Source organism: Dasypus novemcinctus, chromosome 2 (genome assembly GCF_030445035.2).
Source record: "Dasypus novemcinctus isolate mDasNov1 chromosome 2, mDasNov1.1.hap2, whole genome shotgun sequence".
NCBI lineage: Eukaryota > Metazoa > Chordata > Mammalia > Cingulata > Dasypodidae > Dasypus > Dasypus novemcinctus.
Window position 1 is genome coordinate 116154069 of NC_080674.1, and position 19098 is coordinate 116173166.

The window sequence follows — 19098 nt, forward strand, 5'->3', positions numbered from 1 at the left end:
GCGGTTCATTTATCATGCTTTTTTAAAATAATGAGATAAGTAGATAAAAAATACTTTGCAAACGTAAAGTACAATAAAAGTTGTTTTGTGTTTATATTCTCTTCTTTTAAAGGCAATAGATCTAACATCTTGTGGAAACTTTGCTGTAATCGGCCTCTCATCAGGAGCAGTAGATGTATATAACATGCAGTCTGGTATACATCGAGGGAGTTTTGGCAAGGATCAAGGTACTGAAGTTTGTTTGTTTTATTTTTTTGTCGTCCTTTCTACCCTACCCCCATACAGATGAATACAAGGCTAATCATGATAGTTGGCATTTATTAATCTTTAAATGCTAAGAGTTTTAGATGGGTTATCTTCAGCCCTGCTGTTAATACCATTATAGCCATTATAAGTACCATGTTGAAATACCTAAAGAGAATAAAATCTTTGATACATAGGGAAAAAAGCAGATGTTACACAAATTAAACTAACCATCGCTTGGAATCTTCTTTATGACATCAACCTGATGGATTTTCTGTTGTTTACCTGAGCATTAAAATAATTAAGAATCCTTTCCCTATTCCCCAATGTCCATATTAATTTCAAGATTTTCGAGGCTATAAATAGTGAGCACTTACATGTTTAAATGGAGTCTCCCTTCGTGCAGTACTCAGAGAGGTGCTGTTCATTTGATTTTTTCTTTCATGCTTTCTTTTAACATATGCTGTAAAGCTCATAAAGGATCTGTTAGAGGTGTTGCAGTGGATGGATTAAACCAGTTGACCATTACAACTGGTAGTGAAGGATTACTCAAATTCTGGAACTTTAAAAATAAAATTTTGATCCATTCTTTGAGCCTCGATTCATCTCCAAATATGATGCTGCTGCATAGGGACAGGTAAAATTTTTATTTTAAAGATAATGATAGATTTTCCTCTTAATGCTTTTGGTAAAAGTTCTTAAGTAAACCACATAATTTATCAACTGGGAAAAAAGTCTGACTTAATAAAGAACAGCAATTTACTTAATTTTCCCAAAGATGTACTTGATTAACAAAATGAAAGTGTGTGAGAGATATTAGTTCAGGTTTTTGTTTGTTTATAAAAAGTGATGCATTTATTTTGCTAGTGGCATTCTGGGAGTCGCCTTGGATGACTTCTCCATCACTGTTCTGGACGTAGAAACTAGAAAGATTGTCAGAGAGTTTTCTGGACACCAAGGCCAAATAAATGACATGGTAAAACAAACATTAGAAATTTAAACATTAACAACTCATTTCTAATTTTATTTAAAATTTTTCAGATAATTAAAAACTTATTTTTTTTTAAAGATTTATTTATTTATTTCTCTCCCCCCCCCCCCCTGCCCCAGTTGTCTGTTCTCTGTGTCTATTTGCTGAATGTTCTTCTTTGTCCGCTTCTGTTATTGTCAGCGGCACGGGAATCTGTGTTTGTTTTTGTCACGTCATCTTGTTGTGTCAGCTCTCCATGTGTGCAATGCCATTCATGGGCAGGCTGAACTTTTCTTTCGCACTGGACAGCTCTCCTTACAGGGTGCACTCCTTGTGAGTGGGGCTCCCCTACGCGGGGGCACCCCAGCGTGGCAGGGCACTCCTTGCGCGCATCAGCACTGCACGTGGGCCAGCTCCACATGGGTCAAGGAGGCCCGGGGTTTGAACCGCGAACCTCCCATGTGGTAGACGGACGCCCTAACTACTGGGCCAAGTCCACTTCCCAAAACTGTTATTTAATAGCCTTTAAACATGTATGATTTGAGGAGGTTTTCAAAATAAATAATCTGAGGCTAATTTTAAAGGAAGATAATTTTAAGAAAAATTTAGAAAGAAAAGAATAATATTTCTCAGGGAATTTATGCCATCAGATTAATGATATGGTAGGAGACCATTTACCTGAAATATCTGTTACCAAGTTTATTCTAGTTTATTGCTGTTTCTAGAATTTGTGTATCTTAACTCCCAAGGTGTTGTATTAATAAAAATATATTTTAGCTTACTATTATGTTCTTATGGTGGAATATATGATATGATAAGAAATAAGCTAATTTAAAAATTCTGTGTTTCATTTTTAAAAATGGTTTTAGAATGAACTTGTCAGTTGAGGACTTTATTAAGTATCTGTTGTCATTTTGTGTCAATTGCATATGTCTTGATTTATTTGAGAACAGAAAAAAAAGTTCCTAAACTACTTAGTGACAAACCTGAGAGCTACATTTAATATATCAGCTAAAATCCTCAATCCTTATGTGATCCAAAATTTGTACTGCCAACCCTTTTTCTTAAAAATGAAAAAAGTAAATTGGTCATGAACTCCTATTCTGCAGATAGGACACTGGCACAATTACTGTCCATCAACAAGGTTTGTTCTAATAGCCTCTGTAGAAAAGTGGGTGGGTATTGTGATGAAGTGGCATTTTTTAAAATATTTCAAACTTTACTTGCAACATGTGCATCTGGTGTCTCTCCTACTCAGTAATTACTCCAGTTTGATTAAACCTATGGGCATTTATAATGTTTTTAACCTCTCAGTTATTTTTCTCCTTCACTATCTGTACCACACTTCTGTAAATTGAGCTATCTATACCTTGAGGTTTGAGTTTCCTTCATAATCATCACAGCCTGATGAACAAAATAGCATTCACTTATTCCAGTGTGATTGCTAATATGGATGGTCATAATCCCTACGCTATGTTTAGACTTTTGGATAAGCAGCAGTCACTTTAACATTCAGGACCATAAAGTTTTTACTTTGGGGACTTCTTTCGGTCTAATCTGATTTAAGCCTCACAACAACACTTATGTGCTGCAAGGAAGAAGCTATTTAGCCATTTTTATAAATTTTAAAAAAGAACTTTTTTAGGTGGTATGAATTGTTCCTTTTTAAAATTTATTTTGACAGATTGTGATTTTAAATTATATTTTGGAAATAAAGCATCATTATGAAAGTAATTTTAACTGAAGCTGGAAATAATTTTGAGTAAATTTAATATTTTAAGAATAATATATTCAATAATATTGATTCGCATTAATTCTTAGAAGCCAGTCTAAATATATATCGTTTTAACAAAATGTAGCTTTTGTTGTTTTCACAAATACTTTATTAGGTTAACAAAATGTTTCTATTTGAATGTTTTCAGAATAACATTTTAATGTTAAAAACGATTTTTTAACATTAGTAGTGAAATACAGTTTGTGTATAAGTGACTCTGAGATAAAAATTGAAAATTGGGGTGATACTGTTAGCGCGTTAAACTTTTATAGTTCATATAAAAGCCTAATCCTTATCCAAATTCCAAATCAGTGGCATATAAGATATCCTATTCTCTTTTATATAAAGTAAGGCATTCTAGTATGTGTTATACACAATTTATATGTAATTTTTACATATATTTTTGTTTTCGTTTTCATTTTAAGGCTTTCAGTCCTGATGGTCGTTGGTTAATAAGTGCTTCAATGGATTGTTCTATTAGGACTTGGGACCTTCCCTCTGGGTGGTGAGTTTATTTTTAAATCCATAACCTCTATCAGAAGACACTTCAGGGGAGCAGACATAGCTCAGTGATGGAGCGCTTGCTTCCTCTCTATAAGGTCCTGAGTTCAATCCACAGTACCTCCTAAAACAAACAAAAAAGATATTTACGTTAATATCTTTACATGTGACTTTTATCTATAGTTAGTAGATTACGTGCTTTTTGAATGTGAATGTATTTTGGGATTTTTGTAACCTGCCTTTATTTTTATCCTTGGAGTGTTCTTGATCTCTAAATAGTAAGGGGTAGTGACATAAAAGATAACAGTGAGAAAAATGCAATTTCTCTTAAGGTTTCTATTCCTGCAGATTTCTTTTCCTGCAGTTGAAATACAGAAGGGAGTAACATCAAACTTTTGATACTCCAAATAAAGCTAAGACTTGAGAATTGCAGGCTTTTATTTTGGATTTTTTAAGTTCATAGTAATTGAATCTAGTTAAAAGGTCAAAATCCCTAACTTCCTTTTTTTTATATATTATGTCTTCTCTGTAACAATTTTTGTAAGAGATTTTAGACATCTTAGAATGGTAAAAATGAGTGTTTTAGGATTTGGGTAGAGGCTTGCAGTTTTCAGAAATCTGTTTCATGGGTTGTTATGCTAAACCAGCCCTTGAATGAAACATTATCTAATTCTGCAAAGGTAATTTGAACAACGGAGACCTATAGTTTGTGTGTGTGTGCTTTGTTGTCAGATATTTAGGAATGAAAAATGTTTTAAAATCATCGCACTTAACATAGAATTGCTTAGCTTGAGTCTAAAAGAAGGAAGAGTGGTGGGAATAACAAAGCATCTAATTTAATAGGAACATATCATGAGAAAAAAGGTGAAAAAAATAAGAAGGAAGATGGTATTTTTTAATCCTCTGATGACCTAAATTAAACTCTGCCCAACTCTACTTCCTCTTCTCTCTCAGGAATAGGATAAGCTCATACCTGAAAGTATTCTGACCTTAAGGAAGGAAAACCCTCTGACGTCCTCATCTTCCTTCAAGTTTGAATAGGAATGGGACACACCTACCACATACACACAGGATTTGAAATATGCACAATGAAAGGGTGTTGCTGTAATAACTAGGGACTGTTTTCCACAGTTAGGTCTTTTTTTTTCACTTAAAATAGGGTAAAGCAGAAAACTAACTAGTTGGTTGTATCCTCTTCCACCTTCAGAGTTCACCTAAAGTTGGTACTTTGCTGACTTTAAAAAGTAAAAATCTTTTTAAAGGCATCATTAGAAAATAGGCTTTTGCTATTTTCTGAAAGTGAAAATTCTGATTTGAGTTGCTTTATTTACAGTAGGAAAACTGTGCAAGTAATAGATTTTCCATAAAATTCTCTTTATTTTCCCTGTTAGTAGTTTCAGTTCACATTGATGGGAGAGATCAGTTAATACTCAGTAGTACTAAATTTGAAAAATATTTTTAGAAAGTGGTAAATTATCTTTGGAATGGAAGAAATAGGACGTGAAAGTAGCATTTAATGCTGCCAACCTTTGACTCAGCATTAACTTTTTTGCTGAATTTCTTATTTCAGTAAAGAATTGAACAGATTCAATTCTTTTCAACTCTTGTATCTTATTTTTAGATGAACACTGAAGCAATTTTAGGTGAATACAGAGTCATGAAGCTAAGCATTTTTGAAATGCAAGAGAAAGAATAAGCCACAGATGGACCATGAAAAGAAAACCTAATAAAATCTATACTGATTGGACAAAAATATTTTTTCACTGAAGAAAAAAAATTAAACTGTTGCTTTTCTACCAGTTGTGATAAGTTGTATGTTCTAAGGATGGATTGACTTTTTTTGATGCAGCAGGTGGATTGAAAAGAACAAGAGTCAGTTTTATCAATGGTGGAAACTTTTAGATTATATAAACCTCACAGATTTAGATAATGTCCCTATGGACATAGAAGTAATTGTGTCCTTAGGATATGGTAGTTTATCATGCAACCTTCCCCTGCCTGTTTTTTAAATGTAATTAGTATGGCAATGTTTGGCATTCCTAGTTCTTTGTTCAGTAAGTAGTATCATTTTTAGTGTAACATGTTAATTATTTAAAGAATGAATGTCCTTACATTGCCTGGAAAGTGTAGCTGTCTATGACTAAACTTGTGAGTGTGGTGACATACAGGTGTGCTAATTTTGCATTGCACCTATCTAAAACAAATTGCATGGGTGCTGGGCTATTTTCTGTAAAGTTTTTTAAAAGAGCTGAAAAGATTTTTGTGTTTGTGGGATAATCAGAAAAAGTTGAAAATTTTTTATTCATGATATTAGCTGTCATTTCTTTACCACCACCACCCCTTTATTTCTGGGGTTTTTGTTTTTTGCCTTATGAGAAAAATATAAAATTAAATACAAAAATTAGAATTTTTATTTTATTCTATCCCCAGCACCTGCTTTCTGAGGGGTGTCATTTGAGCATAATTGGAATAGAATATTTTTTTGTTCATTTTTCATGGAGACAAAACCTTCCCTTTGTCCTTCTCTTTAAAGATACCTGTAGAAGGCATTTTCATTGCTTTAGAGATAGAGCATCTAGGCATTATCTGTATTTGTTTAGAATAATAATCAGAAAAGATTTATTGAATGTTAGTGTCTGTGCAGAACTCTGTGCTCTAAAATCTGGTTCTTTAGAGTAGAAATTGTATTATTCTTTCAGAAAAAATATGTTCCCAGGACTTTCATTTTGTGGGATTAACAGGAGATTATGATAATTTTCCGTCTGGGATTAAGCCTGAACACTTATGTGTAATATACTAATGTGGCAGTGTAAAAATGCTGTGTATGGACAAATCTCCTTCCTCAATTTGGTGCTTTTACATAATGGAAGGTCCATCTACCCACTCAGAACAGCTGTGAAAATGAAGTTGCACAATGACTTTGACAAAATGTTTATAGCATCAAGTAAAATAAGTGCTCAAACGGCAAATTTTCTTTTTTAACAATAGATTACAAACATGTTAAAACTTTTGATTAATATACTGATGTAGAAGCAACAAGGTGACATTTGAAATTGCTGTCTTAGGTTTATCTTCATCAGTATATATCGGGGTAATGATATCTTCTGTCCTGAATTGTTTGGATTAGATAAATTAACATAAGTAATTTTTTTTTTCTGAAGTAAGCCATTCTTAGTAATTACATTAAATGTAAATGATTAAGCTCTAATTTCATAAATAATTTTACATAGTTCCTTTCTCCTAATTCACTTGATCACCAAGAGAAGCAGTTCTTGTTAGTTTCTGTATTAGGTTTAAGCAGAAATCAGGCAGGTTACTCCTCTATTTTTCCCTATAACTGAGAATTAAACAGCATCGTTGTTGAGAACCTACTGTGTTGTTTCCAGTGCTTCTAATTTTAGTCTTTTCCCATGTTACCTTCATTATTTAAGGTTTATATTGTTAATGGCTCTCAGCAAATCAAGAGAAGTATTTTGCCATGGCAAGTCATTTAATGTCTCCACTGGAGTATCTTCATTTACATTCGAGCTACCCAGAGCGTGGTCCATGAATAAGCATACCCTGGGTGTGTACATGCTATCAGGTTCTTTGTTGTACATTTGGTTTCAGTAGTTGTTTTACAGAGTTAGTAATGTCTTTAGAGAACCAGGCTACTTAGGTGAACATCCTGGCTTGTTTGCTTTTTACCTTGAGCAAGTTTTCAGTCTCCCTAGGCCTCAACTTTCTAATCTGTGTAGTATGGATCTGCTGCATAGGGTTGTAAAGATTAAATCAGGTAGTACCCTGAAGTATCAAGATATTTCCTATCATAGATCACTAAAAAGATGGTAGTGCTGCTGTTTTTTCCTTGACAGAATTTGTTTTATTTGATGTAGATCTTGAATTTAAGTCATTTTGTTTTACCTTCCCAGAAACTATATTGGCTTTAGGCAATAAAGAGATTTTTGAACCTACTGTGATTAAAACCAGTATCTTTAATCCAAGAATACCTTCCCTTTACCCCTTAAGTCTACCTATTTTCATTACTTGCATCACTATCCTAATTCAGATCTTCATTGTTTGTTAGATGGCTGCTACCGTAATCCACTATTCTTCAGATATATTCTGCGTTCTGATGGCAGATTTTTTTAAAATGAAAATGAAGATTACCTCACTGCTCACAAGTGTTGAGTGACTTTCCATTGATGCTTGGTATTCAAGACTTTATACCATATATAATGGTCCCACCAAATTGCAGTCCTCATTAAACCCAATTGTATTTATCCTCTCATTGCCCTGCACATTTCCCTCAGCCAGGAACGCTTTCTTTACTAGCCACATCGTTGAAATCCTTTCCATTTGATGGTTTCATCTCACCACCAGCTCTCTGGATAGCCTATTTTGAATTCCCTAGCAGAGTGTGATTTCCCCCACCCATCCCATCCTTTTAACCCCGCCAGCATTTTTAAACTGTGGCATTTATTTCCATAGGCTGCTTTAAAGGTAAGTTCTGTAGACAGAATGTTCGTGTTTCATGTATAACATGGTTACCTGTTTCTTAAGTAGAATTGCTCTAGTTTTTTCCAGTAACAACCTTTTATTCTTTCTTATAATCATTTTGTTTTATTACTTTCTTCTTAGGCTAAACCTATTATTATTTTTCAAAGGAATAACAAATACCAGGAATGTACTAATCTTACATTTATTTTAAATAATTGTCTTCATGTCCATCTGTCAAAAATGTGGCATTCCAGAAAATCAGAACATATCTTTCTCTATTCTTCCTGTTGTTGAAAACCCTCTAGTTTATTGATTGGCTTACAATTCTGAGTCTTTCTCATTAAGAGGGTTGATTTTCACATAGCAACTTAGTTGCCAAAGTTGTATATTAGTGATAACTTAATGATGACTGTGATTTAAACAAAAATGAAAATTTTCTCCTCCTCCTGTCCCTTGTGTTTTAAATATGTGTGTGTGTTGTATATTTTTTTCTGCCCAATTGTATTATTTTTGGTAGAAGCCAAATGCTTTAACATCTTAATTCTTTTTAATAGCCTTATAGACTGCTTTTTGTTGGACTCAGTGCCTCTCAATGTTACCATGTCCCCTACTGGAGACTTTCTGGCCACTTCCCATGTGGACCACCTTGGAATTTATTTATGGTAAGTTCCTTCAACAGGCCTATTGTTGGGGGATGAGGAGGAAGAGGAAGATGATATTGTCAGAGATACATAGTTGCTTAAAATTACCATTTAGGTTTTTTAATTTACATAATGTCAATGTAACACAGTTAACGGATAGTAAATCCACCTTAAGTCTATGATCAATTCAACATCTTGATAATTTAGACAGCTTTTCTTATGTATGTATTCTAAACCATGGCTGGATTTCTGTGTTATAATTGATTTTCATTTGAAGAAAGAATAGGTAGATTTTTTTTTTTTAAGTTAGAAAACCGGTGATAATGGAACAGTGGCCAGCAAGTCCCCAGCCAAGCCATGACCTTCCTGGCAATCTTCCTGCCATTGCCTCACCGCTGCTGTATGAACTTGTCCACACATTTCTGAAATATGGCTCAAATGTGATCAAATGCTCTCTAGGATTTATTCCAGCTGTCTCACTCTTCATAACCATGTAAAGATATTTATGGTGGTCTTTAAATTCCACTATGATGAATTTTTAGAGTCTTAACCTGGTACTCAAAAAAAAAAAAAAGGGGGGGTGTCATCTGGGTCTAGAAAAATTTTTGTCCACTTCTTGGGTTTATATGTCTAATTCATTTAACTCTTATTATTGGGAAAGAGAGAAAAATTGATTTTTTCTGATTTTCATTCTAAAATTTTATAATTAAAATTCTCAGATAAAGAAGTAAACTCTTTATATAATAGAAATAAACTCATTCGCCTTAATAAGAAAAATTGGGGTAGCTTCTGGAATCCGTGAGGCTAGAACAATCAAAATAAGAGAAAAATAGTGATTATGGGATCTCAACAACTGTGGTATAGGCTGTCTCTGTTTAGAGCTGCCATTAATATAACTCAGAACCTGAGATTCCCAATTTTTATTTTCCATTCCATTTTCACAGTGTTCTGGAAAAGAGAATCTGATTAGCCCACTTTGAGATAGGTAGTAGTACATCTTGATAAGTCATTCGTAGTCATGGTGCAGGATCGAGTAGCAGAAACATGGCTTCTCTAGAGGAACATTCTAGAGAAGGGGAAATCCATGACTGGTTAGCTAGCCCAAGAATATTATTTAGTATATTCTCTCTGACTTACTCAGTGAATTCATCTTTTCTTCATTTATAATTTCTGTATGTGAATGTTAATGTTTATAAAGCAATATATGAAGGTTATTTTACTTTATAAAAATGCTATTTACCATTAGTCCCTCTTGAACAAACACATTTTTGTACTAGAGTAAACAAAAAGATTCCATTCATCATAAGTGTATGCACAACTTTCTTGCAATTGCATATATGACATAAATCAAGGCATTTTCAAATTAATAAATCTGTCTTTAATGTCTTTAAGTCTCTAGCCAAACAAGATTATAGAGATTATTACCAGTAAAATTATTCTGAGAAACGTTCTTTAAGTTTTAAAATATTTGCTTATGTGTGTTTGATTTCTCAGGTCCAATATTTCCCTGTATTCAGTTGTTTCATTACGGCCACTTCCCACAGATTATGTTCCTTCAGTAGTGATGCTTCCTGGTACTTGTCAAACCCAAGGTAATGCAAAATAGTAACATAACTTTTGAGGTGTAATTTTATAAATTTAATAAAAGTGCTGATGCTGCTGAGGGCAAAGTTTAGAGTATTCAACCGACGTATTTTTAATGGATATGAATTATTCTTAATGACTCGATAAATTCATGCAAAAATGTAATTGATGTGGTTTCGATAAAATAGGACAATGGAGAAGTGTTTTGAGTCTGGTGATGGGAGTTGTGGTTAATTTGAGAAAATAAGGAAAAGAGAAGATTAAGAAAATGAAATAAATGGAAATTGTTTATAAGGCTATACTGAGTAAATATGTTATGAAATATAAATGGATTTGGAATGGATTAAGTAGTTTTTTAAAAATTTAAGATTTAAAGAAATCTGAGATTTAAAAAAATCTCATTCACATTCATCTGTTTTGTCTGAAAACTTTTTGTTTTAAGATGTAGAATTATCAGAAGAAACCACAGAACCAAGTGATGAAATGATAGAGTATGATTCACCAGAACAGTTGAATGATGAATTGGTGACTCTGTCACTCCTCCCTGAATCACGGTGGAAAAATCTTCTTAATCTTGATATAATTAAGGTAATATTATGGAATCACTTATATTGTGTCTGTGTCTTAGTTGCTGATCTGAAGTACCAAAAACGAATTGGCTTTTATAATGGGGATTTTATTTAGGATAAAAGCTTATAATTCCAAGACTGTCAAATATCCTTATTAAAGCACCATCAAAGATGTTTTCTCACCACAGTCAGCTACTGATGATCCTGGTGTCCTGCCATGTGGTGAAGATGGTGGCCAATCTCTGCCTAGGTCCCTTCCTTCCCCTCCAGAATCTGCCGTCTCCTAGAGCTCAGCTCTGGGCAGCCAGGCATAGGGCTTGTCTATTGCTGGGCTGCTTCTCTCAGTCTCGACTGCTCTGCTTCCTTCCCAGAGTTCAGCTGTGGGCAATCATGCATCCAGCTTGTCTCCTCAGCCTTGAGCTGCTCTGTGGGCGCAGGCCATTAGGGACTTCTTTCTGTGCCTCTATTCTCTACTGTTTCCAAGCTCTGGGAACTCTCTCAGATTCTCAGGACTTCTCTGCCTTTCTGCAGCTGTAGGCAAATCTGAAGTCCTTTCTATGTTTATATAAAACCCAGCAAGAGGGCAGAAATTCCATCTGAATCATGCCTCACCAACTTGGTCCAATCAGAAGCAATCTAATCAAGCAATCTTAAGTGAATCTAATATGATCAAAGGATGCCACACCCAAAGGGATAGAGTGATTTAAAAGATAATCTTTGGGGATTCAAAAAGAACTTCAAACTGTCACAGTCCCCAAAAACATAAAAGTAGGAATATCACACCTTAAGGTAGCATTTTTTTTATCTTGTTTGAGAAGCTAGAAAAGTAATCTTTTAGGCTAGATTTAAATAACATGGAATTTCTGATAGCATTGTCGTTTCAGGGTGAACTCTTTCCACATCCAAAGGTCTGCTGCGTGTGGTCAAAACCAATATATCTAGAATTTGGTGATACACTGAATTAAATAGCATTGAATTAAATTGGCTTTTTCTTTGCTACCTTACGCATTACCACTTCTCTTAAAGACCTCCAAGTAGAGGAAACTATCTCTGCTAAGGCATTACTGTTGATAATATAAGTGCTTACTAGTCTTTTTCCCTTTCTCATTTTCTCTTTACCAGAAAAAGAATAAACCAAAGGAACCACCCAAAATACCCAAATCAGCACCATTTTTTATTCCAACAATTCCTGGTCTTGTACCTAGATATGCTGCACCTGAACAAAATAATGACCCCCAGCAGGTAAAAACCAGATTGCTCAAGCATTCTAAGTATATAGTGTGTTTTTTGGTGTGTGTTGTACTTTTATAGTTTTTTACCAATACTTGATTTAACAGATATAAATTAAAAGATATAAATTAATGATTGCTTTTAGTTTTGAACTATAAGTTTTTTTCTTATACTTGTGTTCTTTGAATAATGTTATTTGTTTTTGTTTAAGTCTAAAGTGGTAAATCTTGGAATTTTGGCTCAAAAATCTAATTTCTACTTGAAACTTGAAGAAGGACTAGAAAATAATAAATGTAAGTTAAATTTAAAAATTTGAACAAGTATCTTAAACTCATTTTGCTTTATATGAAGAGAAATTCTCTGAATGAAATATGACCTGATTTGTCAGTAGTCGAAAAAAGGTAGTAAAGACCAAAAACTTTGAAATTTTGGTCCTAATCTAAAGTAATTTTAGCTTTTATTTTGTTATATTAAAGGAGATTGACTCTAAATTTTTATGATATCGATAACAGTCTGCTGAAAACCTTTCACATTTATGTATGGAAAATTAGATTTTTTGGTATTCGGAGTTGACCACATTTATTGGCAACATTTATGTACAATAAAGTGGTCTTTCTGTTGTCGATTTTGTAGCAAGTAATTTGCAAGCTCTTTGTTTTATATACGAATACAAATTGCAGTACTGGGAAGACTTTTGTGTTAGACTTTTATCTTATTTCAAATATTCTCAAATTACCCCCCAGAAAAGGAAATTTTAAATTAATTGATTGAGCTAATAGATCTAAAGTTTGAAGGGTATAATCTATAGCTAATAAAGATGAACAGTAATAATTGGAAGCAATTAAGGAAATCACAAATACCTTTGTTTCCTTACTTGAGTCTACATTGCAGAAAATCAAGGAATGATACTGTAAATGTTGAAAGAATAGAAGGATCATAAAAGGAAGTAATTTGTTATATTTATGGGGGACAAAGAAGGAACACACTATTGTTTATATTGAGGGATAAAAAATCAATGTGTTAGGCTTTTGGTATTGGCATTGTAGTTTTTCAAAAAGGTACAAGCATAGCATTGCCATTGTAAAATTGAATGTCTTATATTTTAAAATGTCTTAAAGTGTACTGAATGTAATTTCGTAAGATGTGTATGATCCAATAGTGCTTGCTTCTAGGGCGAAGTAGGTTTGGGGTGGGTAACAATAAGGAATGTGGTTTTCCCCTTTAATTTTATATTTATTTTTTTATTGTTATAACAGCCTTTGGAGCAGGGGGGAAAAGTTTAAATTGCTGCAAGTGAAAAAAAGTCCTTTGAGTATTTTCATTATTGTGGTCAGCATTTGTACTGATTTTCACTTATTTTGTTATTCATTTTACTACTTAACATGAAAAAGCTAATCCACAGAAATAATTTTCTGTGCCATTTGGATATATGTTGCTTAGGGTATAAATGAATGAAGACTGCAGTTTACTAAGTACAGTGATTTTAAGTAATAACTGGATCTTTTTAAAACTTAATACAGATGAGTCTGCTCTCAACCTTCTGAAAGAATTAGGCCCATCAGGAATTGAAACGGAGCTGCGAAGCTTATCTCCTGATTTTGGTGGATCTGTAGAAGTCATGCAGAGCTTTTTGAAAATGATTGGGATGATGTTAGATAGAAAGCGTGATTTTGAGATAGCCCAAGCATACCTTGCATTGTTCCTAAAAGTAAGTCTAATGTAAGACAATACTTTCCAATTAGCCTTCCTTTAGAGCAGTCTTGTCTAATGGAACTTTCTGTGAAGATAAAAATGGTTTTTATCTGCACTGTCCAACATGATGGCCACTAGTCAATGTGGCTGTTAAGCACTTGAAATATGGCTAGTATTTAACTGAGAAGCTGAATTAATTTTATTGAATTTTAATTAATTTAAATAGCCACATGTGACTAGTACTACCATATTAGACAGTGCACCTTTTAGGTTTTTTGGTTTGTTTGTTTTTTTTGCTTAGCACAGCAGCTCTGATTCCAAATCTGACTTTTCTGTATCATCCATTTGATCCAATATGTTGAACCTTAACTCTTTTTTAAAAAAAGTTACATTTTGGAAGTGTTTCTGTGATCATGAAGAGTCAGATTTTATGTTTTATGAAATCAAAATACTTGCCTCTACCCTGGTTGAAGGAGTTTCAAGTGATTTGGCAATAACTCAGTTGCCAGATTTAAGCTTATTATCACAAAATAGAGAATTTGTATTTTGTATTTTGAGGGTCCACTTTAGTGGTGTAATGTGTTTAAGTATGAAGATGATGCTGAAAAATTATGTGGATTTTCAGTGATAACAGAGAAGATTCTTCATCTAACCATTAATTATGTAAAATGAGTTTTTACTTCATTATTAAAAAAGAAGATATTTGGATGTCAGCCTGTAGGATTGAAAAACAGAAATGCCGCAGATTGTTTCTGTATCATTACTAAATTTCCCAAGTTTCAGTTCCTGAATATGAATTTACTTAAATCTTTAGCAAGTACAATAAAAAACCTATCTGCTATTCAGTGTTAGAACTAAGACCTTATTTCTGAATCTACATCAGGCATGTCCTTAGGTGGAGGACAGCAAAATCCCTTCAGTACTACTGAGAGGGTGACAGTACAATAAGAGAGCTCATGATAAAAATGTTTAATAGAGGAGTGGGAAAAAGAAGTTGGTAATAAACAAGTGTTTAAGAAAAAATATTCGGAGAGTATCTTCTGAAGTTCCTTGGTAAAAAAAAAAAAGTTGAAGCCAGAGTAGACAAAATTAAAATTTTCTTAAATGCTAACAATCATATTTTTCTTTTCAGTTACACCTTAAAATGCTGCCTTCAGAGCCTCTGCTCCTAGAAGAAATGACAAAGTTGTCATCACAGGTGGATGAAAATTGGATCCATTTACAATCACTTTTCAATCAAAGCATGTGTGTTTTAAATTATATAAAAAGTGCTTTGTTATAAAAATAAGTTTAAGTAAATAAGTCAGAGACTTTACTCTTAAACAGGTTCAATTGAATATAAAAAACTTAGTTTGTTTTCCAAGTTTCAATGTGAAGAGAAAATAAATGCTTGCACTATTTAGTCAGTAATTCTTCACCTTAAATAATAAATACTTCCTTGAAATAGGATTGTATCTACCTTTTGTTTTGAAGACTTAGTCTACTTAAATGATTTATTATCTGTGCCTCTTCCCATCAACTACTTCTATAAGACTTTTTTGAATTGTCATCACCAGCTCATGTTTTTTGAAAATCTGTTAAATGTAAGAGATTCTGGGTGTTTAGTATAAAGTATTGTTAAATTAAATTAAAAGTGTCAGATAAAATTGATAAGTAATATAAAAAAGTGCTTCCATGATACAAAGAAAATGGAATGTTTCCTTCCTTAATGGTCTTTGATGAAAACATGACTCTGACTCTTAGGCATCTTCTGGTAGAACCATCTCATGTTGCAGAAAAGAATCCAGGCTAAGGACTGCCTGGAATCTCAGTGACAGATCCTTGTACGAACCTAGTGCTTTCTCCATTGTAGTCTTTCTAAAGGAAATTGTTCTTGGATCCAGGAATGTAGGAGACACTTAACCCAAGGTTTGTTTTTTCAGGTTGAACAGATATCTGGGATAGGTAAGGGAAATTCCAAATTCCATTGATGGTTGTCCTTCATGAGTGTTCGTCCTCACAGATGAACTTTTATTTGGAAAGAAATTGCTGTCCAGCCTTTTCTCTCATAGCCCTTGCAAAACCAGATAGCTGTGGTAGTTTGTCTTATCTCATAATCATTGTTTTGTTTTCATTCTTCAGAACTTTAACAATACTGCTTTGAAAATAAGCAGTTCTTAAAAGTGCAGTGCCCTAGAAACAATGTTTAGTTTATATACCCAAAAGCAGTGTCATCCATGAAATACAGGCTTGTTGGATTTGAACACTAGTACCATTCTGGTTCAACATTAGGGGAAAGAAGTTTTACAGAATAAGCTCAAAAAGGATCAGTCTTCACATTGAGTTGACCAGTAATAATTTTTTAATATTAAAATATATTTGAATGTATGAGGTTGATTTAGTAAACTGCTAAGGAAAGAAGTAATGGCATATTCTAAAGATTGCAGTATACAATCATACACCATGTAAAAACGTAAATTGCTAAAACTAAATAAGAGCTCTAAACTGAAATTATATTGCTTTTATAAATCATGAACTAAATTTTCTTTTTCGAATGAGAATACAGGAGTTGAGTATAAAGATATCTTTAAGTTGTATTACAGCATCATTTTAACAGGTAATCTTTAAAGAGTAAGCTCTCCTTTTAAATCTTTTTCTTTGGATGTTTATGTATGCTTTATATAGCCACAGGAAATGAAATATAGTGTTTTTTTTACATAAATATGTGTATATCATTATGCAACTTTTTCTACATGGATTTATTTCAGTACATTCACATTTACCTAATGTCTCTATTTTTATAGTATTCCATGGATATGGTGGACATTTAGTGTAGTTTCCATGTTTTTTCCAGTTATAAGCAATTTTGAAATTGAACATCATCCCATGTGTCTCTTTATACAACAATAAGGATTTCTCTGTGGTTTGTGCTTAGGAGTCAAATTGCTGGACCAGAATATTAAGCATTTTTTAATTTTAAAAAGATGCTAATAATTAGCTTCCAAAATGGCTATATCAATATGCATTTCCCTTTAGCAGTGAATGAGTATCTGCATCCCCATATCATTGACTTTTTTGGTGGTGGTTTTTTTTTTTAATTATTTCTCTTCCCTTCCTCCACCCCCCTCCCCAGTTGTCTGTTCTCTGTGTCCATTTGCTGCGTGTTCTTTGTCCACTTCTGTTGTCAGCGTCACAGGAATCTGTGTCTCTCTTTGTTGCGTCATCTTGCTATGTCAGCTCTCCATGTGTGCGGCACCATTCTTGGGCAGTCTGAACTTTCTTTTGCGCTGGGAGGCTCTCCTAATGGGGTGCACTCCTTGCGTGTGGGGCTCCCCTACATGGGGGACACCCCTGTGTGGCACGGCACTCCTTCCACACATCAGCACTACGCGTGGGCCAGCTCCACACTGGTCGAGGAGGCCCGGGGCTTGAACTACGGACCTCCCATATGGTAGACAGACGCCCTATCCATTGGGCCAAGTTTGTTTCCCATGGTTGACTTTTAAATTTGTTTTTAATCTAATGTGTGAAATTTTTTTTTGCTTTATTGTTTTAATTCTCAACTCCCTGATACTTGTGAGGATGGACATCTTTTCATATTTTTATTTTATGGGACATCTTTTTATATTTTTATTTTACAGCATTCAACTATTTTGTGTGAATGAAATATTCCCTCCACTGCTTATTTTTCTGCTGAATGATTTGTCTTTCTATCCATGGATTTATTAGGAGTTTTTCCTGTAGTTTAGATTTTAATCTTTTATGTGTGTTTCCAGCGTTTTGCCCCAGGAAGTCACTTGTCTTTAACTTTCTTATAGTGTCGCTTTTTTATAGATCTTTGTATTTACAGTCAAATTTATAATTTTCATGGTTTTTATTCCAGAATACAAAACATTCTGTATTTTCTTCTAAGACTTTTGTAATGTATACCTCTCTGTTTAGATATTTACTTGGAATTGATTTTTGTGATTAATGTAAGGTATAGGACTGTCTGTTATTCAGATGCCTGTTCAGCCTCCTGGTGAAAAAGAAGAGGAGAAAGCATGCCTGTGCGGTGAACCAGTACCCTCGTGAGTGCCTGCACCAATGCCCATGCAAGTGCCAGCCTGGTGAGCATGAGTGCCCATGTCATGAGTGAGTGCCCACTTGGTGAGTCAGTACCCGCGCAGGTGAGTCATGCAGCAAGATGATGACACATCAGAAGAGAGATGAGGGGAGAGTCAAGGTGAAGTGCAACAGAAACCAGGAACTGAGGTGATGCATTTGACAGGGAACCTCTCTCCACATCAGGGGTCTCTAGGATCAAATCCCAGTGAATCCTAGAGTTGAGAAAATGAGAAGAGAAGACAACACAGGAAGCAAAAACAGCAGTGTCGAAGGAGGGGAAGGGAGGAAAATACATAAATAAGTTTTTTTAAGAAAAACATCTTTTGAAAAACTCTTTTCTCACTGATTTGACATGATGCTTCTATTATATGCTAAATCTTTGAGTATTTGATATTCCTAATAAATAAAGCGTTACTTCGAGTAGTTTTATAGTCTGGTTTTCAGATTTGTGAGGTAAAGGCTTCCTAATTGTTTTTGCAAAATTTCTTGGGTATTGGTGAGTGTATCTTCTTCTGGAGGTTTCATTTGGGTTGCACTAAATTTTAGGGAGTTAATTTAGAGAGAAATATAATATTGAATCTTTTTCTTTTCAGGATATCTTCTTTTAGTTAGATCTTCTTTCTGCTGCTTTTAATTTCATAGATTTCTTTATATAATGTTTCTTTACATGTTTACCTGGGGTTTTAATTTTTGCTATAGTGAAATATATCGTTTTTTCCTATAACATATATAATATAATATATTATTGCAGTCATTTGATAAAATCTCTGATTTTTATATGCCTGTCTGTTATCATGGCACCATGCACAATTCGTACTTAGTTATAAAAGATTGTTAATATATTCTTATTTCGAAAATCCAAGAGAATCCCATCTTTTTGCTGTTGATCAGATTTTATTTCCTATCTATTTTCATATTTAATTTTTCTTAGTTGAGATTGCATTAACTATGATCTGATGCAAAATGTTGGATACTAGCAATGCTTGGCAAAAGATTTTGTCTTATACTTTAGTAGAAATGCCTTTAAAAAAAAAAGGTTTATTTCCCCCCTTCCCCTTCCCCTCCCCCTGCCCTGCTGTTTTTGCTGTCTGTATCCATTTGCTGTGTGATCTTCTATATCTATTTCTCTTTTTGTCTTCTCTTCTCATTTTTTCTCCTCTGGGATTCACTGGGATTCAGTCCTCGGGAACCCTGATATGGGGAGAGGTTCTCTGATAGCTACGCCACCTCAGTTCCTGGTTTCTGCTGTGTTTCACCTTGACTCTCCCCTTTGCCTCTCATTTGTTGCATCATCATCTTGCTGCATGACTCACTTGCACCATTACTGGC

The 19098-nt window shown here is 33.9% G+C and overlaps 1 protein-coding gene across 2 annotated transcripts in view; it reads left to right on the forward strand.

The window, feature by feature from the left end:
* The window catches only part of WDR36 (WD repeat domain 36), a 44952-nt gene extending 29580 nt beyond the window's left edge, over nucleotides 1-15372 (forward strand). For both annotated transcript variants that reach the window (XM_058277028.2, XM_004466859.3), the window contains 11 exons: nucleotides 113-227; nucleotides 715-880; nucleotides 1111-1219; nucleotides 3413-3492; nucleotides 8522-8629; nucleotides 10103-10200; nucleotides 10635-10780; nucleotides 11884-12003; nucleotides 12203-12284; nucleotides 13512-13699; nucleotides 14816-15372. In XM_058277028.2, the coding sequence (XP_058133011.1) occupies nucleotides 113-227; nucleotides 715-880; nucleotides 1111-1219; nucleotides 3413-3492; nucleotides 8522-8629; nucleotides 10103-10200; nucleotides 10635-10780; nucleotides 11884-12003; nucleotides 12203-12284; nucleotides 13512-13699; nucleotides 14816-14965 (1362 nt within the window). In that variant the 3' untranslated portion in view covers nucleotides 14966-15372. The remainder of the gene's footprint in view (nucleotides 1-112; nucleotides 228-714; nucleotides 881-1110; nucleotides 1220-3412; nucleotides 3493-8521; nucleotides 8630-10102; nucleotides 10201-10634; nucleotides 10781-11883; nucleotides 12004-12202; nucleotides 12285-13511; nucleotides 13700-14815) is intronic.
* The last annotated feature ends 3726 nt before the right edge of the window (nucleotides 15373-19098 follow it).